This window comes from Trachymyrmex septentrionalis, unplaced genomic scaffold (assembly GCF_001594115.1).
Source record: "Trachymyrmex septentrionalis isolate Tsep2-gDNA-1 unplaced genomic scaffold, Tsep1.0 scaffold31, whole genome shotgun sequence".
In the NCBI taxonomy this organism is placed as follows: Eukaryota; Metazoa; Arthropoda; class Insecta; order Hymenoptera; family Formicidae; genus Trachymyrmex; species Trachymyrmex septentrionalis.
Genome location: NW_017305474.1, coordinates 1,800,012 through 1,825,102, shown reverse-complemented (window position 1 = coordinate 1,825,102; position 25,091 = coordinate 1,800,012). Strand labels below are relative to the sequence as shown.

Here is a 25,091-nt window from a genome sequence, read left to right as displayed (position 1 = left end):
AGCGTGTCTACCTTTCGAGCGTTGGCGTTCATTTCTACATCCGACGCGATAATCGTCATTTGCAACTCCGCGGATGCTAACTCGCGGAGATCCTTCCGTTCCGCATAAGAATGTCGATCTTATCTTTTGCGCGTTAAAAAGAAAATGTAATTAGATATCAGTCAAACTCGTTTTTCGAGTTTGATTAAAAATCGAAATTATAAAATAGACTCCCCTTAGTTGATTTAGCAGAAATGGGCGAAACGATAAAAATCGTAATTTATTAATTAACTTTATATTACGTGCGTAATTTTGTTTAACATAATTACTTGAGATATTTCTGACAATCCCAACATTGTATGTCAATCTTTATTGCTGTCTTTGATAACGTACAGTTGATGATTGATGAAGATAAATATAAAAAATCCTACGTCCGAGACGATCGTTATTTATCGTGATTTAATTCGCTCCGGGAATTCGTCTGATTCGTCGAGATCATCCGTTCTGAATAAGAATGTCGACCTTATCTTTTACGCGTTGGAAGAAAAATGTAATTAGATATTAATCAAACTCGTTTTTCGAGTTCAATTAAAAATTGAAATTTATAAAATAGAGAATTATCAATTAGCAAAAATAATGGAAGAACAAAATGTTATAATAAAAGATCGTAGTTCATTAATTAACTCTACATTATTTGCATGCTTTTTCAAAAATAATTATTTGCGTGGGATGTTTTTTTACACCCCAACATTATATTTCAATTTTCATTGTTGTCTTTGATGATTTACAATTAAATAAATATTAATAACGTTTATACATCCTTCAAATAAAGATAAAATTTTTAATTATCAAACAATTTACATTGAATATAATAAGAACATTCTCTGTCTGTTTCTCTCTCTCTCTCTCTCTCTCTCTCTCTCTCTCTCTCTCTCTCTCTCTCATACATTTAGCGAATTTATAAAACCAAGGTGTCTTGAATATTCCACCCGAGCTTGAAGAAATAATAATAGGTTACTGATAAATTAATAATAAATTCTATCTTTTAGTTAAAAGGAAAATGTAATCAGATATTACGAACTTGTTTTTCGAGGTAAAAATTAAAATTTATAGAACTGATGTTCCTTCTATGATTCAGTAGGAATAATGGAAATGGTAAATTCTCCCGTTAATAAAAAAAAATAATAGTTTATTTGTTAATAACGATTTAGTGATAAATTAATAATAAATATCATAATAAATTTTTTAACAAATTAAATGAAACATGTTCGTGTAAATTAATACCTGTATATTTTTTTATATCTTCATGACGTGACATTATTAATATCCTATTAGTGCGTGATCGTGCGTCATAGATTAATATGATCTTATCTTTCCTTCGTTTCGTTCCAAAATGAGATTGTACAGAATGTCATCCCTTGGAATAAATACGTTTTGATATAAATCGTACGGAAGCCGCAACGCATTTGTGCGTGCAGCCGCGGATGCGGCTTAGCTCGGTACCGTCCTTTTGTACCGGGCCGAAGATAGCCACCGTGAGTACCAGTACGATTAATGACTTCCTTATGTTTACGCTCGTGCATATTCTTGCGAGCCCCGACACCTCGACGACGACTTAAACGAGGATCGTCGATTCACGACGCGCTTAAATATTATACTCGAGTATCTTTAATAGAATCTACTCTAATCTACTCTCTAGTAATAGATTTCTGACGATAATTGGATAGAAGGATTTATACATAGAATTTATTTTAATGATATTATTTCGAATTAGTTTAATCCTACTCGCGTTTTTGATATCTCGCATTGTTAAGTTCATAACGTCAAATTACATTCAATTTGACATTATTTTAAATAAATTGTATTAATCTAGTGCTTTTTACTTAATGTTGTTAATTGAAATAATAAAGTTAAACAATTAACTCAAAAAATTATAAACTATTAAATTTGACTGAAATTCATTTTATTATTTACTAAATACATACATTAATATAAATGTTATCTACTTTGAAATTAACCACAGAAATAGACTGATTTTTTTACATTTTGACACATACGGAAGTTAAAAATAACAAAAAGTGATTTAACTTAAGGGATTGGATTATATCTTTTTTTTTTAACTTAACACTGCAACATTATATTTTAATTTTCTTTTTGATTTTTAATTAAATAAAAATTGATAATAATCTATGTATCTTTTAAATAAATGTAAACAAAATGTTTTTTAATTATAAAACAGTATAAAAAATATAATAACAATAAAATGCGCTAAATATGTATATGTATTATATAATATAAATAGTGTCATATATATTTAGCGAATTAAAAGATCTGAATACCCCATATAAATAATGAAAGATTAACCATTCATTGAAAAAAAAATTTTAATAAATATATATATATAGTTCTAAGTAAATATTTATTAAATATAAACATATATTATTTATTTGATACAAAAATCATTAATTTGATTTAATTACTATTTTTTTATTGAATGTAAATATTTATTTTTTGTAAGTAAATGTTTACTACTATTCAAAGAAATATTTATTAAGATTTAATAAATTTTTTCTCAGTAGACATAATTCATATTCTTTTCCTTATTATGTGCACTTCGTTAAATCTTAAGTCGAAATGTTTTGTCATAAGTTAGTGCATGTGGAATGTGTCAAAGAAAAAAAAAATAAAGCATTAACACGGTTTATTATTACGAGCTATTACTTATTATTGAATAATGATTTCTTAAGTCGTGATGTCTTCAATTGTTATATTAAGTCTTTCAACAAATCGCCCGCGTCGCGTCGTTGCTCCTAAGCGAATTTTATTCATCCTTCACGAGCATAAGTGATAAATCGCAATCATACGGTCCAGATGTAATTTACCACATCTCACACGATGATATTATTCAATAAACGTCTCCCACCACGCATGTTTCTAAACCATGATGCCCATCCTAGTATACCAATTACTCCGTACTTGGCATACAAACGGTAGAAAGGTGTTCTTCGCCGGAGTCATAGGTTACCGTTTTACATAGCGATCCGTAATGATCGCAGTTCTCTCTCGAATACATCGGGAGGAGGTGGAGGAGCAGAAAGAGAAGGAGGACGATAGCGAAACTCGCGCGCATTATCCAATCGTCGGGAGTACTCTCGCAGACGGCGTTTACAGCGGCGGCGACTCCAAGTCGTGACCGATTCTCCGGTGGGAATCCGCCCTGAGATCAACTCTCATACGCCTCGAGAGAAGCTGTTCCGTGTCCGTCTCTCTCTCTCTCTCTCTCTCTCTCTCTCTCTCTCTCTCCCGCCCGCGCGTCAGACCTTTTCCTATTCCTGCCTGTTTTGCGCCGCACCTTCTCTCTTTCTTCACCGCGTCTCCCTCACCTTACCGATCCCCCAGACAGTTTACTAATGGTACATATTGGCTCGATGCACACAATCAAACGCGAAGAAGACGATCCCCTGCAATTGGATTGCCCGCTTGCTCTTGCATCGCTCTTGCATACTCGCGTGCGGCACGGAACTGCCTCGATTGCGATCCCGAACAGTCGATACCGCTGCTTAGATTTCGACGTAACAACACTAATTTGAAGCGAAGGAAATACGAGAAAGAGAGAGGCAATTAGCCGATACCGTATTTTCATTATTCAATCTGTTATTTCTGTGGTTTCTATACCTTTGATGATAATTGAAGTGAAGTTAATCTAAATCTTTCCTAAATCTTAATATATTTCTTTTGAATGGATTAATTTAACTTCCCTGTTAATAATTTGCAAAATATTGTTAGTTAATTAGACTTGATTTTTAATTAAAATTTTTAATTGCAAACGTACACTGTTAAATATCAAATAATCCAATCCCTCGAGTTAAATATAACACTTTATTATTTTTAATTTCTGTGTGTGTAGAAATGTAAATTAATTCATTTCTGTAGTTAATTTCGAAATAAACAACGTCCCTATTAATGTACGCACTAAGTAAATAATGAACTAATTTGAGTGAAATTTAATACATATCTTGAATAATCGTTTGATTAATTGTTTAACTCTCTATTGCTTTAGTTAAATTAATGATATATTCAATAGGAACAGTGGCGACCTACAGAAATAATTAAAAAAAAATTCAAATTGGATAAATAATTTGACATTATAAATTTAACAATTGTATATATTTTTTCGCATAATAAGTTAACTGCGTTATTGTAGTTCTCAAATTTTTACGTTACCGAGAGAACATCACGCGTAAAAGGAAAGAGATTTTTTTGATTGACTGGCGCGAACATCAATTCTCCGATGAATTCTAAATCGGAGAGTAACGAATTTCTGATTTATCTGCGCAATTTCTTCCTGAGTGTTCGGATAGTATTCGAGTTTTTTCGATGCTTGATATCTTAAGACTAACTTGAGATCATGCAAATGAAAAATAAAGATAATAGCAAATTGTCAATACGCGTTTAAGAGGTCGACGATGAATCGAATCATTTAATTGCATATTGGTGCACGATTATATACATGTAATCTTGATGGGCTAAATATTTCTATGAAGCAAATTATAGAGTTTCACATAACATATTTGATACAAGATGTTATTTAACCTTTGCATAGGTGAGGTGACCATAGCATACCAATACTGGAATTTTGTAACTTTTAACGACAGTGTTGGTATCATTATAATATTGCTTTTTAGTATTGTTGTGCAGCTTTTTTACAATATATAATATCTGCACAATCATAGTACTTATAATGATATCGACACTATTATTAAGAGTTACAAAACTTCGGTGTAGATAGTTTTCTTTAAAATTGTTTTGAAAAAGGAAAACAAAAAATATCGCTCAGATGTCTAGGAATCTTAAAGTTTATTATTTTTATTTTCCTATTTCATAGCATTACAATTCATGTAAATTTAATTAATTTAACTAACATAATAGACTAACAAAAAATATAATTTAACATAAAAATATAAATTAATATTTTTTGGAGTGTTTTGAGCATACCACCTGCTAACCTGCATCTTTTTGTATTCCACCTTTTTATATTTTTAAAGGTTAACAAGAGAGATTTGGCTTAATTTATTTAAAAAATAAATACTATTAATTTTATAAGTATTCTATATATTTCGTGATTGCTTCATAGATTTAAGGTTAGTACATGATTATAAATACGTATAAGAATAATGTCTGGAAATTGTTGTTACTTACTGCTCGAGATTACTTGTGAAATAGCGGAGTACTAATTACTGAATACATCGAACTGGTCACATGCGATCAAAGGTTCTTACATGCGATCTTTCGTGCTGCCGGAACATTTCCGCAGGCAATCACATTGAACGTCAATTATACGAATGCGTCGCTCTGTGCCAAATGATTTCATGTCCGTGACGCAACTGTGCTTCGCATAGAACTGATTAAGGAGTATCCTGATGTAAAACGATAACATTGTCTCATTAAACCTTTCTATTAATCATTCTCGAGACGAGTAAAGGATCTTTATAAATGAGAAAACTATATATGTTACGTTTTTACATTTAAAGTTTCCCTTTAATCATTGATTTATTTGTACATATTGAATTAATCGAATGAATAAAACAAATTTAAATTTAAATATATAATTTGATTATAAATAAGTTATTGTCACTTGCAAGCTTTTTTTCATATTGAATATGAAAGATTAATAATTAATCAAAAGCAGATTTTTCATAATTTAATTGTTTAAATAATAATAAATAAAGGGCAAAGTAAGAGTCAGCACATTTCGTTTTAAAAAATAGTCATCTAATTAAAAAAAAATACAAATAAAGAAAAACAAATTCGAAGGAAGTATATAATAAAAATAAAAGATACATAAAAAATAATAAAAGTCCATTACAAGTTCCGGCTACAAGATTGAGCTCTCTTCAGACAAATATATCGAAAAAAAAAAGAGTAACCGCAATACAAAAATTCGCAAGTACATCGTAAGCACAATTTTATTATATACTTTCTTCGAATTTGTTTTTCTTTATTTGTATTTTCTTTTAATTAGATGACTATTTTTTAAAACGAAATGTGCTGACTCTTACTTTGCCCTTTATTTATTGTTATTTATTTTGTATAATAAGAGTCCTTCAATTTTGTGAAAAATTAATTGTTTAAATCTTATCACTTCGCAGTTTCGCATTTTTCAAACTTGATAAACAAATTCGGAAGTCTCATTAATTACTAGCCTGTATTAAGCTTTATGTCCACGATGCTATTGACATCGATCCGGGATGAAGAAATAATTGACCAATCGCATTAGTCATGTGACCAATTGCTCAAATAAATTATTCAAATATAATTTGTTAATTCCGTCTCCATCAGAAATGTTGGATTAATTTCTAGCTATGGAGGCTTTAGAATTGAAGGGATATGGAGAGGCTTTCGACGCCGTAAGCAACCCTTGACGTTCCACCGATGGAATTGGTGGCTCGTCGAAAGCAATTAACGTGCCAATTAGCCGAGCAATACGTGGCCATTTGTGGCGATTAATTCGAATTCGAGCGCCCTGTCGTCGACGACGGAAGTAACGTCGATCGTCGAGTCTCGCCATGCATTTCCTCTTTAACGAATCTCGGACGAATTTATATCATGATAACCAGAGAAACTCGTCGCAACTGCAGCAACCGCATCTTTGCGTTGCCATTAATCTGTAAATTTAAAGAAGCATTAACGAACATTTTTTAAAAAGATACTCTTTAAATTTCTTGGAGTGAAATTTCATTTTAAACGAGTTAAAATGCTGCCACTATTGAAAAGGATGAAAAATTTACACTCTTGAATCAGAGTAGGAGATTTTCACTCTTTTTTTAGAGTGAAATTCACATTTCGAAGGAAAGAAATCTCACTTCTTTTTTGGAGTGAATCTCACTTGTTGAGAAAACTTACGTTGATAAAACAATTACAATTTAATATACACGACTATATCTTTCCAAAGTCAAAAGTAAAAAATTCTTCTCAAATTTATGTCTGCACTGAGAAAAAAATTGTTTCATTTGACTATATAAATTAATTTAGTTCATCTTTATTGCTTTCGATAGAGAATGTATTCATTTAAGTATTACATTTGACTTAAATATACATTCTCTAATGAAAGAGATAAAAACAACGAAGCTAATTTAATCAAATAAACAAAAATTAATTTAGTCAAATGAACAATTTTTTCTCAGTGTACCTAAATTTTTAGATACTTCTAGTAAAACCGTTCCTTCCGTGCATGCATAATAATAATAATTTTTGTATGTCACGTGAAATATTGATATTTTTCTCGATAACCAATTGCACATCGCTAAAATTAAATTCAATGACTAGCCGAGAGTACTTCCAAGTTAAAGTGCACGTCTAATCTTCGCTATCTCCGCGATTGCATCCGCGAGATGCATTGAGGGCGTAATATGGGCACGCGAGCAGCGGGATCAATTCAATTTCGCATCCGACGCTCTGGCGGGATCTCCGTGATAATGAAAGAGGAAGCGCGGCTGATGAAGACGCGGTATTAATTTCTATATCGCTTCCGTGCTACGATAGAAGGAAGAAACGAAGGAGAGTGGGAGGAAAAATAGATAACGCGCTGACTTTCTTACGTTGCTCTCGTACGGATTACGGGAGTTTTATTTCGAAATAAGTTTAGTTCTCGAAACGAGACGATCCCTTATACGACCGGCGGATGCGCTCATCGATTAACCGTTCTACCGGTTTTCCGGATGATCATACCCACGTAACGTAACGGTTCAACCGACGACCACCGAGGGTTTGGTCATAGTCCGAGGACCGGTTACTCGATTCTCAGTAATTCGATATCAAGCTTTTGTAGAACAGAACATGCCGATGCAGGTTTATTTTCTCTTGGCTCTGCATTATTTTTAATTTCATTCTGTTTTATTATTCAACTATGTGTGTATTATCATGAATATACTTATTAATTGTAGATTTACAATAAAAATTTATTTAATGTTTTATTACGTTTTTTTGGTCTTATATACGTGTATTGGTGGCTGAAACAATATTAACTTAACGCGATAAGATTAGATTCGGTTGAGTTATATTTTTGTTAAATAAAGTTTAGCTTTTGATTATCTCAATTCTCGGTAATTCGACATCAAACTTTTGTAGAACAGAACATTTTGAGGCAAGTATGATTGCTCTACATTTTTATTTTTAATTTAATCTAATTTTATTATTAAACTGAATATATAATTATAAACGTTCTTATTAATTGTAAATTTACAATTAATTTATTTACTTGCAACATATTTTATTACGTCGCTTTTTTTTATTTTATTAATGACTGAAATAATATTACTTTAACGCGATAAAATGATATTCGGTTGAGTTTTATATTCCTTAATGAGGATGAAGTTTCGCTTTCGGAGATATCGCGCGATTAATTCTGTTATAGTTTGATGAATCACGTTCCTATGATCGCATTCCTTATTACAGTCTCTTTTTTTTTCACCATCGTCTATCAAGAATGATGACCCTGAAATAAACGAGCAAGCCTGCTAGTCCATGACGCAAATCTAATTTTCGTTGATTGACGCAAAACGAGTGGGCTGTGATAAATCGCGATGGGTTCGTCCGATTAAATGGAGGCCCGCGCTCAACTATCTGTGACAAAATCAGTTTTCGTGTAGCAGAAAGGCAGGTCGGATTGTCCGACAGTCTGATGAAAAGCCAATTTTTTTATACGTCGATACGACGCAACCGGTGTCACTTTGCCAGCTGAAAAGTGGCTTCTATCTCTTAAGCTGAGTCGAAGGACACGTTTAATATAACGAATGACTGTTCCAGTTGTGAGGTATCGACATAAAAGACCGCGTTTGTCCCGAAGAGAGACGACACGCGTAGAAATAAACGCTTTGTACAACCGCTGGTGCACATAATGCGAGATCGCCAAATGAGTCACTGATGTGCGTGAACCGACCAGAAATTCCTCGAATGCATTGCTGCGTTTCAACGAAGCTGGGAGCCGCATACAATCGGTGTTTTTAAGCCTTAAGCCGTAAGAAATTAACCAATTACAGCCGAATACGAGGAAAATAATTGACTATGATTCATTTCTATTTTTTTGTGGCTTAAGACTTAAAAACACCTATTGCAGACTCCGACATCTACAACGATATTTCAAAGCTTAAAATTTGTGAGTTTATTTTTCTACAATAAGCTATTAGCCCGGAGATCTACAATAGATTTTTAAGCCTTAAGCCATAAGAAATGGACGAATCACAATTGATTATTCTCCTCGTATTCGAATGTAATTATGGTTAATTTCTTATGGTAAAACACCTATTGTAGATCTGGACTATAACCTAAGTTTTAAGTCTTAAATCATAAGACATTAACAATCACAGTCGAATGTGAAAAGAATCATCGATTATGATTGATCAAGTTCTTATAGTTTTAAAACTTCAAGTTCAGGTATGACTCATTGTAAAAAGCGCATTAAGCTTTAAGCCTGAAATCATAAAAAATTTCATCATTATAATCAAATGTGAGGAGAGTAATCAAGATTGCCACAACTAAAAATCAAGGAAATAAGGGGAATTGTCAGGAAAATTGAAAACAATTAGAGAAATTCGAGAAATGTCAGGGGCTTTTGCAAAATTGTCTAGAAAATTAAAATTCTTTGCTTTAAAGAAATTTAATATACATACATCGCAGCTATACAGTTTTGGAATACTACCAACTTAATTAAAAATACAAGCAGTGTGTAACATTAATAATAATTTACATTCCTACGTCAAATTGAGCTATCAACAAAATATTTAACGATTTCCAAATTACAGAACGAAAATATACAAAATTTTAAAATATTAAAAGTCAGGAAAAATTAAATGAAATTTTGTCTGGAAATCAGAGAAAAGTTATGTTAGGAATTGTAGGGCGAGGAATTTATGACAACCCTGATAATCAACTACGATTGGCTAATTTCTTACGGTTTAAGGCTTAAAGCTTAAGTTTTACGCCCTAAAATCTCATTGTGTTGCGTGTGTTTCTGTGTGTATGCGTACATCGTGTACACACGCACGTGCGCACCCGTTTCATCCGAACGTGAAATCCCAGCACGCGTGCCGAGGTGCGAATTGCTAATTCAAACGGAGAAAGGTCTGTCAAGGCGACAGGGAATGGACGAGGATGGACAACAGACATGAGTCATGCAACGTGCGTCTCACCTTCACATAGTGTCGTTCACCAGGGACGTAAACTGTTTTTTTTTTCACGTGTAATCCGATATGCACGGTAGTCATCTTTGAGTTTAAACATTCTGATTGACGTCGCGAGGAGATATATGCTGACTTATACGAAATTAGAACAAAAGAGAATTTCAATTTTTTTTAAATGTAATTGTAGACATCCTAATAATATGGATACGGAGGCTTCTAATTTATTTTATTTTTTTTTTTTTTATGAAAAGAGAGGAAATAAAAATAACTGCTCCTTACTACTCTGTTTATGTATTTTTTGCTGTATCTTTCTTCATTAATCGTGCGATACAATTGAAGTGTTTGCTGCAACAGTGGGCTAATACATATTTTGTAAAAATGGACTAAATGAATTCTAAAGTTAAGATGATGGGAAAAATGCCAATATCACATGTTCGGTTACGTTGTGGGGCTAATTCACAACGTAGCCGAACATGTGATATTGGCATTTTTCCTATCACTTTAACTTTAGAGTTCATTTAGTTCGTTTTTACAAAATGTGGGTTAGCCCACTGTTGCAGCGAGTCCTTCAATTTTTGTTTGCTTTTTTTGTAGAAAAAAGAAAACGTAATTGACTAAAATTTTAAAAAAGAATATATATATGTAATATGTTAGGTGTAGTAAAAAGTCATCGCGTATTTTTTAGCTCAAAGTTGTACATACAATATCTTCGTCAATAATGAATGAAATTCAAATTTAAAAAAAGGGTTTTAAAGCTTGAAATCTCTACTTTTAAAAGCTTATCACATTTTTTAAGTTTATATGAGTTTGATAATTTTTACATACCAAAAACTACGAGCTGAAAAAGACGAAAAATTTTCTTCTCACTTTGTGGATTTGTAACGTGTCCAAAACGAATTTGAGAAAATTTTCGATTACCTATCGTGAAAGCTTGATACTTTCCCTACAAAATCATTTTTTTTAAATATTCCTATGACTTTTGATTACTGAGTTATCGCGGATTAAATAAAAGAATTATTTTGACTTTAATTGCTCATAACTCCATTAAAAATTGTCGTATCGTATAATTTAAAAAAGAGATTTTTAAAGCTGAAACTTTACTCTATCAAGATATATTTATATTGTTGATAAGAAAGTAATTGCGGTTTTTACTGATAGATGTCTTTTAAAAATACGCGATGACTTTTTACTACACCTAATATATAAGTGGCAAGAGTTTAAAACTTTTAAAAGGTTTTAAATCGTAAGATTAATATTTATATTTTGCAGACATACATATATTTTTTTTATTAAAAAAGCTGTGCTAGAGAGAAGTGGTAAAATTTTGTGAGATTACATTTATTTATATATTTCCAAAAATTAAATGAAATTGTGTTTCCAACAATTGTATGTTATCCCATATAAGTGTATCTTACGACGAAGTAATTGTGTCTTCAACTGATGAGCTTATGAAAAATCGCCATTATGCACTCTGAGGATCTCGATGTATCGTTATTAAAATCCTGATGTGTGTGTATGTACGTGAATTAACTTCGAGCCAAAATACGTTCAAAACGCGCCGATTCACATCATCTGTTTTTTCTTTCACTCATTTTTAGGTCATTACACCGCGACTTATCTCGCTACCCATGTGATAACTTTCTCGAGTGGGCGTTATGTATAATAACAAGAAGTGAATGATAAAGAAAATATCATGTACAAACGGTAGATTGTTAAAATAAACACCAACACACATTGTCACATTTTTCTTCGGTTTTCCATCAAAAAGACAGAGAACTTTTTCTGTGAAAAATAAATGAGAGTGTACGAAAACTCAATAACAGGCTTTACGTCATGCGATTGGGATGAATGTGTCTACTATTCATGAAAATTATAGTTGTGATCCTTATTATAACCATAGAAAGAACGGCGGAGAAGAAAGAGAGGAGGCATGGAGGAGGAGACGTATAATGTAAAGAAATGTCGGAAAATCGGCCGCTCGACTGCGCTCTGATCAAAAGAATCTTTTGAAGCGCACGGAGGAGGGAGAAGCCGGATTACTATTTTTCGCCACTCTTTCATCCCCTATAGGATGAATGTACACACAGCAGAGCGAATAGTCCCGAAGCGGACGCCGCTGGAAATAAGACGCGGAAAAAATTTCCGAAAAAAAAGAAGCAAGAGAGGGGTAGGGATGAAGGATGCGCGCACGTCGCCGAAACGAAAGATGACGCTAGTCTGGTGCACTACTTCCGGGCTCCTTCATAACAAGCCCTCCTCTCGTTCTCTCTTTCTAGGACTCCGCTTTTGAAAGGAAATTTCCACACGAGGCGGTAGCAACTGCTATAACAAAGCACCGGGAGAATAATTCCGTTTCCCGTGAAGTTAATAATTGGTTCGCTAGCAATTTTTACTTTGAACGAAGTGTAAATTTAAATATAAGAACTCTCTATATAAATAGCAATTAAAGATAGAAATAGGGTTAGTCAAACGCAGTTAGTGGTAAATTAATGAAAAATGAAGTGCTTTTAATTGTCCTCGTAAAACAATGAACGTTTTGGTTCTGTTTTGAATCATCAAAACATGAACAAAGTGCTAATGGTTATCTGTTACTCTCAGGCAAACCATGAAGCAACCATGATGAATTTTTCTTCAGATGAAACGTTTCCAAAAACCATCACGACAAGCAACCGAAAGTCCATGAATGTGAGAGATAAATAATAATAAAATAATAATAATATAAATATAAATAATAATAAAATAAAAAGATAATTGATAAAACACGTGTAAAGCATGTATATCGTGTCGATTATATTAAAGTTGGTTAAAAGAAGTTAAAAATAAAATTGGTCAGTGTAAAAAATTACATGAATGGAATGATTTTGCTAAAGTATCTAAACATTTAGATAGATACACATTTGAAAATAACTTTGTTGGACTACAAAAATAATTATACACTGAAGAAAGAATACTTAATAGCTATTAAATATTGAGTGAAATAATTTCAATGAAATTTTTGATTAATAAAATAAAAAATAACTTTAATTTTTTTTAATATTTAGTAAGCATTGCCAAAATAATATAATCAATCATTTAATAATAATTACTAAATATTTAGAAAAAAAAAAATTATTTCTTATTATGTTAACGTAACATTTGATTGAAATTGTTTCACTCAACATTTGGTAACTATTATCAAATTCTTTTTTAATGTATTGGATGCTCAAGCCAGAGTTGCTAGAACGTACGTAACGTTTCAAAACATTTTGAAGCATTGTCATCATGCTTTTGGACGTCCTATTGTATTAATTTCATTATTTTCAGATCTATATCTGGCTAAATTTTTAGACTCTAGCAAAAGTGGTTTTTTCCGTGTAGTAAAAGGAAAAGTCAAAGACAATCTGGAATAAAATTAAAATGATACAACTGCACATGCTAAGTTTACACGAGAAAGTGAGAGTTGCTTTTTAATGTCATCTAGTAACGAGGGAAAATAGCATCGAAGAGATTAGAAAAAATGTATTAGGAAAGAAAATTTTTGTGCGTAAAACAATGGATATTCTTTTCCTGCTAGACTTGAGCATAGAACAAAAGTAACATGTCCAAATCTATGTGAATTTTTCAATATTAAATTATTAAAATCATTGAAATATACATTTCAAATTATTAAATTATGAAGAATGATGACATTAGAAGTAATTAAAGCTACTAACATTTTAATGTTTACATTTTGTGATCTACAAAAAGAAAATGAAGTAAATAGCAATTGAAAAACATTGTATTTAATACGTATTTATTTACATATTTAATGTACAGTTTATTAAAATTTTCTTATTTCTTCCAAAAGAGATCGGTGGCTTTCTAAAATTTTGATTTACGCTACTTTCCCTTTTATTTCTTTTTTTGTCCGTTTCTCGAGATTCAAAGGAGTATCGCTTCGAAATAAAGTGGACCTTCAGCGGTAGGCCGCTATTTTATTTGTGTGTTTTTGTCGTATAATAAATTTTTCAGGCCTGTTGATTGGCTATAGGATAGAGAGATCCGAGGATCTCTGTTCTCCACATATTTGTTGTATGAGAAAAATGCACAAATGAAATAGCATCCATACTCTGTACTACATTAATACAGCGTGGATACCTCGAGAGCCGCGTGTGTATCGCGAGTGCGTGCGTGCGTGCGCGTGAGTATGCGTGCATGCTGACCCGATGCGTCGTGTCGGGGCTGCCATCGCGTTCGTTCACTCTTTATAAATAGAAGCTTTAAATTCTGTCGCGAGTCGGGCGTGGCAGGCCGCAAGAGGAGAGATCTACGATGATCCTAGTCACGAAATACATACATCATTCAACGCGATCCGCTCGTTCTTTCTTCTCGTCTCGCGTCCTCGGAGTGGCACGCCGCTGTTAATTCTCTTTCATCTTGTTATTTCACATAACATTCGCTCTTCTTACCGAAATATCTCGTTAATCTTCGAGTACGTAACAGCACATTTTCGCGTGTGACCGTCGACGGTTGCAATTAGCTCGAGGGAACATTTTCAACTTCCGTTTTTTTCCTTTCTGTTCAAAAATTCAAATCTTCAAAAATATATTTTAATTATTTTTCTGAATAAGAACTTTTTCATTATTTCTTTTCATTCTTTATTTTATTACTCAGAACCGTGCTCGCGGCTTCATTATACTGCACGCATATTAATTAAGAAGTAAAACCCAAGTGTCGAAAATATTTCTTCTAGAGTTACTTAACTCTAAAACCAGAGGCACGTGATACGATTTTTTGTGCTATTAGCGATTGCGTGTAATTTAATTACTAGAGAAATTCTGTGTTCCGTATACACTATTAAATATCGAAGCAATAATAGCTCAATACCTTGATAACCTTGGATATCTTAAATAACATTTTATTATTTTTAATTTTCATGTGTTCCATAATGTAAAGCAATCCATTTCTGTTGGTTAGTTTTAAAGTAAACAACGTCCATATTTATGCACATTTAGCAAATAATAAACTTGAGTTAAATGTAAGTCAAATTTAATACATTTTATACATTAAATTATTGTATTTAACTCCTTGCTTTTAAATAAATTCACGATATATTGAGTTAATTTAGTACTCTCTAAATCTGAATCAGTGGATAATTACTGATTACTCAGTGGCATACTTGGCACTGATAATTAGTGAAGTTTAACTAAAAAAGGAAGAATGTTTGAGCATTATATAACTAAAATACTGATATTTGCATATTAATTTCAATTTTCCAATACCATATTCATTGAATTTATGCACTAAAATAAGGTTAGTTAGATCACATAATAAAGATCAGCTGGGTTAGGGATCTCACGTTTCATTCACTGATTACCAGTGATTCAGATTTAGAGAGTAGGAATATACATATAATGACGACTATTTATGGAAATAATTAAAAATAACTCAAACATAATATACATATATATGAATTAAGTGTTTACGCAATTATGCACTAAAAAATATACTAAATTTTTATAAATATTTATTTAAATAGTATTACTAGCTAAATATCTACTTATGGTAAATAAATACCTACTTACTTAAATCAAATTAATAGTTAATGTATACCAAATAAATATATCTCTGTATTTAGTAAATATTAAATTGGTACTATTTAAACAAATGATTTATTAAAATTTAGTAAAATTTGTTTCCAGTAAGTATAGTAATTTACTAAACCGCACGCGATCTAGCACGAAAGATCGCCTCTTTCGGCATATAGATCTGATATTTAGTATTTTATATTATTCATAAATTCACGTACGCGAGCGGTAGAAGCGCCTTGATCGGTCGAATCGAATCCTCCGGTCGACTCAGCATTGAATCGAATGGCTTCGAATTGAACACGTTTGAAAATTTAGCCGAGCATAAATTCCGAGGAAAGCTCTCTGTTGCGGGTATCGGTGTTGCATAAATCAGTCGGGGATTCGCGGAACGAGTAGGTAGTAAAATTCGCGTGAAGCACGATCGGTACACAAGTCGGATATTATTCATTGACTCGACTTGACCCCGACACTGTCATCGTTTCTGCCGAGTTATCCCTTTATTATTTCTCACTCCCGCTGTACTTTCAATTTTAACGGATATTTATCTCTTTTTCTTACAGATATTCGGATCTACGAACTAAGACTTGACATGCCACGCCTTCTGTAAGGTAAGATACGAATCGATTTTCCTAATTCTACACGAAAAGAATTTTGCTGAAGTATCAACAAATTTAGCTAGACACAGATTTGAAAATAATTTTGTTGAACTATCAAAATAATTATGTATAGGGCATTCAAACGTGATGAGCAATGCTGCAAAAATTTTTGACATTCTATTGTAGCCAACTTGTGGTGTCCTACAGTATAATTAATTTGATAGTTTGAGTATAATTATTTAATAGTCCGATGCAATTATTTAAATTTTCAGATTTGTTTTTAGCTATATTTTTATATGCTATAGCAAAAACGTTTTTAGCAGGATTGAAGGAAGTAGGGAAATAGATTAGAAAATGTTTTCTTTAATTATATTAACTTCCAAAAAACTTTCGATTTTTACCATGACTTTTTCAAGAAACATTATCACATTATGCTTTTTTAATAATCTTAATTTATTAAAATATTTCTTACAAATGTTCTATATCGCTATTTCGACGTTAATAGTTTTATAGCACTTAGAAAATTATTTTGTTACTTGTATGATATTCGATCTTTCATTTAAATTCACCTGTTTGTAGTGTAGAATTTTCTTAGTTCTGATGTAAGTAAACAATAGACATATTTAGTAATCGTACGTTAAAACAAATAATTCGAATAGGTTCTAATGGATAAATCAATAAATTAAATAAAGCTTTTCAGAGCTGACACAGGCTATTAATGCGTAAATATATATGGAATGCGATACTCTGATGCCATTGAACCAATGGTCGCTGTAAAGTATTAGACTCGACATAAACAACAATTATGAACTTTATGACACTTTAAGTTTTATGTACTAATTCCAAATCCGTCATGTTGAACTTTATAATTCTATCTCTAGATTCGTAATCATTTATAGTAATTATTTTCAAGCCGATTCGTCAAATTTTCGCATTTAAATCAACGAATGTTGTAAAAACATTCGTGACTTTTGCGGATTTCAGACGCCATAGTTGAGCCGCCATATTGAATTTTTCAAAAGACCACGTTTTATTCGAAAGTATACAAATGTGCGAATATATTGAGACCTTAAACGTTTTTTTCCGTTGCGTCAAATTTTGGGAGAATTTTGGGAGGTGGCCCGTTTGACGCGAAACGTCCCATATATATTTTTCATTTATGAAATTTTTCAGGAAACGTTAATATTGTTTTAAATTTTTAATAAAGTATATATATTTACACACTAATTACTTATGTTGGCTCTAAAAAGGCTTTATTTAATTTATTAATCGTATGTTAAATTGCCGTAATAATTGCGTCTTTCTGATGTAACTTGAATCACTTGACGGTTTATCGGGCGATCATCGGGCGAGATTTATGACATTAAGCATTTAGCGAAAGCTTGACATCGTTTTTCCAATTAACGGGAACAAAGGTACGCGGTAGATTTTTACAGAAGAGTTCGCATTGTTCTACTCCGAAATGCACGCGTAACGTATCATGGCATGAGAGCGATATTATTTCGCATTCCATTGCTTCTAGATGTCATCGCGATGAGAGAGAAAGAGAGAGAGAGGGAGAGGAGAGAGATGGATCGATGGCTCGTCGTCGCGGATGGTCGCCCGACTGTAATTGTTCCGGGAAACCGGAAGCGCGTAATTACGCTATGTATCGAATGGAAAATTGTGCGCCATCGTCGTTCGACGGTTCCTGCATGCATTCCGAGATGCATGCGTCGTCCAGCTTTTGCAGCAATTCCAGCCGTATCCGTATGTTGCACGGACAATTGAAAATTCTTAAATGTTTTCATCCTATATGGTGTCCTTAAGTAATTAAAAAATCGTTAGTTATTCGTGATTAATGTTTAGTTGCAACGTTTGATGCGAAGGTGTGGAATTTTGCAACGTAAAGTAAAAGGAAACTATTCCTTAAAATAACTAAAAATCAAACCTTTATATCTGGAAACAGAGTAGTGTAACTCGGCGCTAATTCTATTTAAGCACTCCTGTTATATCTACGTAAAAATCAAACATTTTATATCTGTAAACATATAAAATATATCTTATCTATTTTTTCTCGGTTAAGATTATCGTTTTATATAAATACAGAACTCTAAATATTATATAATTATATACTATTTTTTATAATTAAGGAAATTCAAAAGTAGTAATAATATTTTTACAACATTATTGATAGTGACGTTTTAATTTACGTAATAATTTTGATATACGAGGATATATTAAATATAAACGGGAATTTTTTTTATATTATTTATATTGAACGAAAATAAAAATATACAGAAAACAAATTATTTTTCTACATAGTTCCCTGCTACGTTAATACATTTTTGTCAGCGAATAGGCAATTTGGTGATCCCGTTTTCATAAAAAGTAGTAAATTGCAGCCAATTGCGCACGAATTTCTCTACACCAGCATTGTCCATGAATTGGATTGTCCTCCCATTCTTCTTTCAGCGGCTCAAACAAATGATAATCGCATGGAAAAATATCTTAATGCGATTATCACTTGTTTGAGCTGCTAAAAGAATTGGGAGGATTCAAGGACGATGTCAGGGGAATTCTTGCGCAATTAATTGCAGACACAACCTACTACTACTTTTTATGAAAATGAGATCTTCAAACTTCCTATCCACTGGCAAAAATGTATTATTGTAGCAGGGAATTATGTGGAAAAATAATTTATTTTCCTTATATTTTTATTCTCGTTCAATAAATAATAAAAAAATATTTCCGTTTATATTTGATTTACTCTCGTATATGTCACTGATTGACAAATCTTGGCAAGCCAATCAAACGGGTTGATATTAGAAAAAAAGTTCGACGTGAAAGGTGATATCACATATTAGCATTAGTCTGTGTGTCCACTTGTTGCAAAGTCAGCAATCTTTGAATAGAGCGCGCAAATATTCGCTCCAACTTGTGTAAACTTTTTAATAGTTTCTCTATGAAATTATGCCGACTGTATTCCTAAAATTGACAATTGCAAATGGCGGCGCCATAAATTCGACATTAATTCTATAGTTAAAGTATGCTAGAAATTGTGTCAAGGCCGTGGTTGCTCTTATCGATAAAACTATCTCACAAGCAACGACGCGATCAATTTTCACGGATCGCAGCTCTCCGAAGTCGCGATAACTCGAAATCCGATAATTTTCACACGACATTTAACGTTAAACCGATCAAGTGTGATTTAACTTTTCTTGTAAAACACGGCACTGTTAATTATATAAAATTTAAGTAAGAATTTTTAATCTTTGCATTATTAGACAAAGCAAAATTAAATCAATTATTATTAAATAACAAAATCTACCATTTATGCTTAGATCTTATATCTTGAATAATTAATAATTATGATTAATAACGGAAATAAGCGGAGCGAAAATAATTATTGGTTATGATTTATTTCATCGTTCCAGTCGGCAATCAAAAAATAATTATACTTTTGATTATGATTGATGTAACAAATTAGTGGTATGTTAAAAAGAAACTAACTAATCCTCTTTTATGCAATCCGTACAATTTAACTTCAAATCCGTAAAGCCCATAATTAATGTAAAAAATAATTATCAATTAATTATATCAAAAGTAGAAAGGAAATAACTAATTATTGCTGAACAAACTTATCAAATCTTCGTATCTTTGAGTCCGTGCAGAAATTTTTAAATTCTTTTGGCTTTTCCATTCCGAATTACTCGAAATTTAAAACGATAAGAAAACTGCATAATAAATTTTCTTACAACTGTTCACTGTTAGATATCAAAGGAACAACAGTTAAATTAATCCCTTAAGTCAAATAATAAATTGTTATCCTTAACTCCCTTGTGTATAAAAATGTAAATTAATTCACTTTAATTGAATGGCTTAGTTTTAAAATAAACAACGTTTATATTGATGCAAAATAACAAATTAAATTGGAATCAAATTTAATATATTTCTTGAGTTAAATTACTTAATTTCATTATTTTAGTTAAATTGTTTGTATATTTGTGTCAAAATTAACTTGTTAAAATTTTTGTGTTGAATTTTTAGTATATATCCAAGTATTAATTTAACATAATATGATTGTATTATTTGAATATTTTGTTAAATTGATATTTTACATTTCTTAGAGTTAAAATAATGTAATTTATTATAAGTAATTGAACAAACAACAAAAAAATAATGTAGTTTTAACAGTAATAAGTAAAAGATGAAGCTACATATTAATTTAACATGTTCGATTATAAATTTTATTTTATTAAAGAAAATATGTTTCCACAATTTGTTTCTAAATTATGCCAAAGTGTTATATTTTTGTATATTAATTTTTCATAATGTTTATATTTTTTTAACTTTCTAACATATTCATCTTGTATTAAATCAATACTAAAATTTGCGTCCATTGTTTGGGACGTGAAATTTAACAGAAATTTTCTATATACAGAAAGTATATAGGAGCATGTGGTGATGTATAAAAATGATTAGAAATAAATTAGGGTAAAATTTGACACTAAACAAATGTCGTGCGCGACATTTTTTTGATGACATCGCACTTTAACATACCGCGCGTCGCGTAACTAACGGCAGCTTAATAAGAACCGGCAGCACTAATTCTCAACGGGCTTCCCCACGTTCTCCTGACGTGGTGATGCGGAGCGAAGAGCCCAGCTCGCCGTCATCCTCGTCGTCAGCTGTTGCGAAGGTCAGGGTCGCGTGCGCGCTAGCCGAGAGGGTGCAATCGATGCACCGTCCGCCGTCGCTCCGCGCATCCCCTTGCCGGATGCAGTTGCTATGGAGACCCATCTCCTCCTGACCCCCATTGCCTGGAGGTGTGGAGAGCGGCAGCCCGTCGACGCACGGAGAGCGGGACCCGGGGAATCGGGATATCAATCCTGTACGGTCGCGGAGTAGTGGCGCGAGAGAGTGGCGAAGGCGGCAGCGCGTTTAATGCATTCCGCGTTCTTCTCTCGCTCTTCCTTCCCTTCTTTGCGATTCGTTAAAGACGACATTCCATGGTGAGGAATCTTTTCCGCGTACCTGTTCCGCGTCCGGGACGTGATCCTCTTTGGGAAAGGCACGCTTGGGAAACTTAATCTCTCTCTCTCTCTCTCTCTCTCTCTCTCTCTCTCTCTCTCTCTCTCTCTCTCTTGCGTTGTGAAGAATACTTGCGCATAATTGTGTCTTCTCGGTGAGAGTCTCTGTGAATTTATCACTTGGTGCTGTATCTTATACGATAATAAACATTACTACGAATCAGTGGGCGAGTAGTGGAGATATCAAATGAAATAACACGAGGCAGTATAATTTGGAACTTTTATTATAATCTTCTAAACCTGCTCTACTAATCATTTTAAACCTAAATAAAATTAACGAAATACATTTAAAAATATCTAAATTAATCGAGTACCATTGTTTAATCAATTCAATTTAGAACATGTTTATCGCAATTTGATTAAACGGAGTATTCAATATTTTAGCTCGGTGTAAAAATGTTGTTGTTTAAAAAATTCTGACTGAAATATCGACTAGATATTGTTTTAACTATTTATATTCGTTTTCATGAATATTTTTAATTTTGAAGGCTTTGAGCCTAGACAAAACTTATATACAGTGCATAGAAGAATTGACCGATCAAGTGTCGCATATAAAGAATGCTATATCGTTGCGTTCTTTATATACTAAACAAATGATTAATTATTTTTTATATACTTACATATTAATAGCGTTTTCCATTGGGAAAACTAGTCCAACACTGATGCAAATCAATGCAAATTGGTTTATATGTTTACAGTGTTAATAAATAATCTAATCCTTTTAAGATTATATGAAGTTATCGTGATAACAAAGAAATAAAAAGATTAACATTGTAGTCTTTGAAATGATACTTTAATATTGTATAATTAAAAATAAAATGCAAAACGGCTCAATAGAATTAATTAAAATAATCTATTCTATCTAGTTAGTAAAATCTATCTAATCTATCTAATTAGTAAAAGGATTTTTTTGAGCTAACAATGCTAGATATTTTTTGCGTGTTAACAAACATCTAGCGTTGTTCGCTCAAAAAAGCTCTTTTACTAATTAGATGTTTTAATATTGTAAAAGGGTTAAATTATATATTAATATTAAAAATATGTGTGAATTGATTTGCATTTAATTGCACTAGTGTTGCACTAGTTTTCTCAATAAAAAACAAGATCAAACTACGTATTGAAAATTAAAATTATATGAAATTTGAATAACCATAATCTAATTAAATAATATTAAATAACTGACTCCTGCTCGTAAAATTACATATAAAAATATAATGATTACATTGAAAAAAGAAATGTTTAATTTTAAGATATTAAAATGTTTTATTCTTGTCTCCATTTTTTAAATACTTACAAGATGTTTTGGTTTTAAATTTTTTTAATAGACAAAACACTACTTGTTTGGATTTAAATATAGTATAGTGTTTTAATCCAAACACGTAGTATTTTGTCTATTGAAAAAGTTTAAAACTGAAACATCTTTAAATATTTAAAAAATGGTGACAAGAATAAAACACATTTCTTTTTACAGTGTCTGCTTTGCAATTCGAACTAGTCCTCCAAAATAATTTTTAAGAAAAACGTTTCCTAGTCTCTTCCTACTGACGTTGTTAGAATCATTCGATTATTTTCTTTTTATTTAATCGTTGCAGAAATAAAAAGTAAATTATGATCCTAATTAAGGACCATAATTTACTTTTGTGCCAAATTAAATTGCGCAAGGTCGCCTCGAGAGAGACGAAAGTAAGGTCAACTAATAGAAATCAATATTTCCCGAATCGTCCGCGCAACATAGCCGCACCAAGACCACACCTTCGCTTTTAATTCCCATCCGCGCTTATTAAACAACAGGCAGGCGTGGAGAAGCAAAGTATTTTCTCGTCGCGTTAGACACGTCCGAGAATTTGAGAGACGGGAGAGATGGACGGCTGGAAGAGCTGGAAAGGGTCGGAGGGCTCGTTTCTCTCGACATGGTACCAACGCGTGAGGGAGTCCTACGTCGCACTTTGGTTCTTCGGGGTGTTTCAGAGCAGCAGAACGATGTCGACGAGCACCGCCCTCGGAGGCGGTGGTGGAGGCGTTGGCGGTGCCCTCAGCCTGATGGGTTGCGTGAGAGAGGCCTCGCCGCCCCCTCAGAACCATCATCAGCATCATCATCATCATCAGCACCATCGCGCTTTTGGCCTCGGCGAATTCCCGATGACCCAGCACAGCGTCGACCCTCTGCCTAAAGGTCAGTGAAACTTGAGTACTCTTAGTATACTTTGACAGTTTGTAACTTTGCGAGATCCACAGGAGTTCTAAGGCAATTTCAGTAGTTATCAATTTGATTAACGAACTATCAGAATATAACGAAAGTTTCTTCGTGCAACTTTAGTAATTTTATATTTATAGAGCAGTTGAAACAGTAAATGAACAGTGAATATTATAGAATATATATAAACGCTTATAGAAACTGGTTATAGAGTTACTTTACTTTATATAGTCATTCTTAATTTTCCAAAATCTGTAACACAATTACTGATGTTAAGGCTGACCCATTTATGTTAATTAAAAGGCACTAATTAATTTCAAGGAAGCGGAATAACATAACTCGTATAAAAAAAGGATGATTGTTGAGTATATTTTAATAATCTAAATTTTAGCAGATGTAAAAATTGAATTGTTTGGTATTTTTGACGAAGAAATTTATATTGTGGTGGATCTGATAGATCTACCGTCTAGTTAAGTGCGATTTTGCTTCTCTTTGGATCCATAATAATCAGTGTTATTATATAATACTTGATTGATTCTCTCTCTACGAGATTACAAAAACATTCGCTTGCATTATTATATTCATAACACGTGCATCATTATCAATGCTAATATTATTCATTGAAAGAGATATACATTGTATATACCGAGAAAAATGTTTTGATCAGACTAATAAAAGATTCAATTAGAATGGCATTTTGATGAGGCCAAACAGAATGGTTATAATAACTAAATTAAGCAATGTTACCTTTTTGTTGATTTAACTAGATCATATTTTATTATGTACAATACTAATTGAATATTCGAATATTAAATAATATAGAATAGATTAATATAGTGCAAGATTCGATGATTGCCGGGCGTATTTTCTGATCATTCGTTACATTATTCAAGTCGAATAGATTTCCCTAGAAACTCTATTTCCTGTCAAATTCTAAAAGATGGTAGAAATACGACGCTGCCGGCGATGATTTAAATGCGCCGTCGGAAAAACTGCATTTTCTTCTCCGAGAATCGGATTCTCGACGTCGCGGGTTCTTTCGATATGAAGGCACGCGAATTTCCGATTCCGAGGCGTGTATTACGGTAAGCCGTGGGTAAACGAGGCATATGATGAAACATACGGATTTCGTCGAATGCCACGTTTGCGTGGAACGCAGCAATTTCCTATAAAAATACACGAAGCGCCGTGGCAATTCAGCAATGAAATTGTTCCTTTAATTCAACGTTTTTATATTATTCACATTTTTTATGATTATAATTCTGTCATTTTATTTTAATGTGTTTTTATAATTGAGGCAGAATTGATTTGATTTTTTTAATTTAACTTTGTATTATTCAAAGTTTAGATTTTAATTTAAAGTTTAGAATGTGATTTGTCTTTACAATGAAAAAAAATTGTTTATTTAGCTAAATTAATTTATTTCGTTTTTATTTCTTTTGTTGGAGACTGTATGTACTTAAGTTAAATATAATATGTTTGACTTATATATTAGGTGTACAAAAAAGTTCTGAGCTTTTTTT

General features: G+C 32.2%; 1 protein-coding gene across 4 annotated transcripts in view; it reads left to right on the top strand.

The window, feature by feature from the left end:
* The window catches only part of LOC108749707, a 98,734-nt gene that overhangs the window by 23,691 nt on the left and 49,952 nt on the right, over positions 1-25,091 (top strand). For 2 of the 4 annotated variants that reach the window (XM_018488607.1, XM_018488608.1), the window contains exons 2-3: positions 16,267-16,314; positions 23,343-23,547. In XM_018488607.1, coding sequence (XP_018344109.1) covers positions 23,355-23,547 — 193 coding nt within the window. In that variant the 5' untranslated portion in view covers positions 16,267-16,314; positions 23,343-23,354. Of the gene's footprint in view, positions 1-16,266; positions 16,315-23,165; positions 23,548-25,091 lie in introns of all 4 variants that reach the window. The other 2 variants (XM_018488605.1, XM_018488604.1) reach the window with 1 other exon arrangement.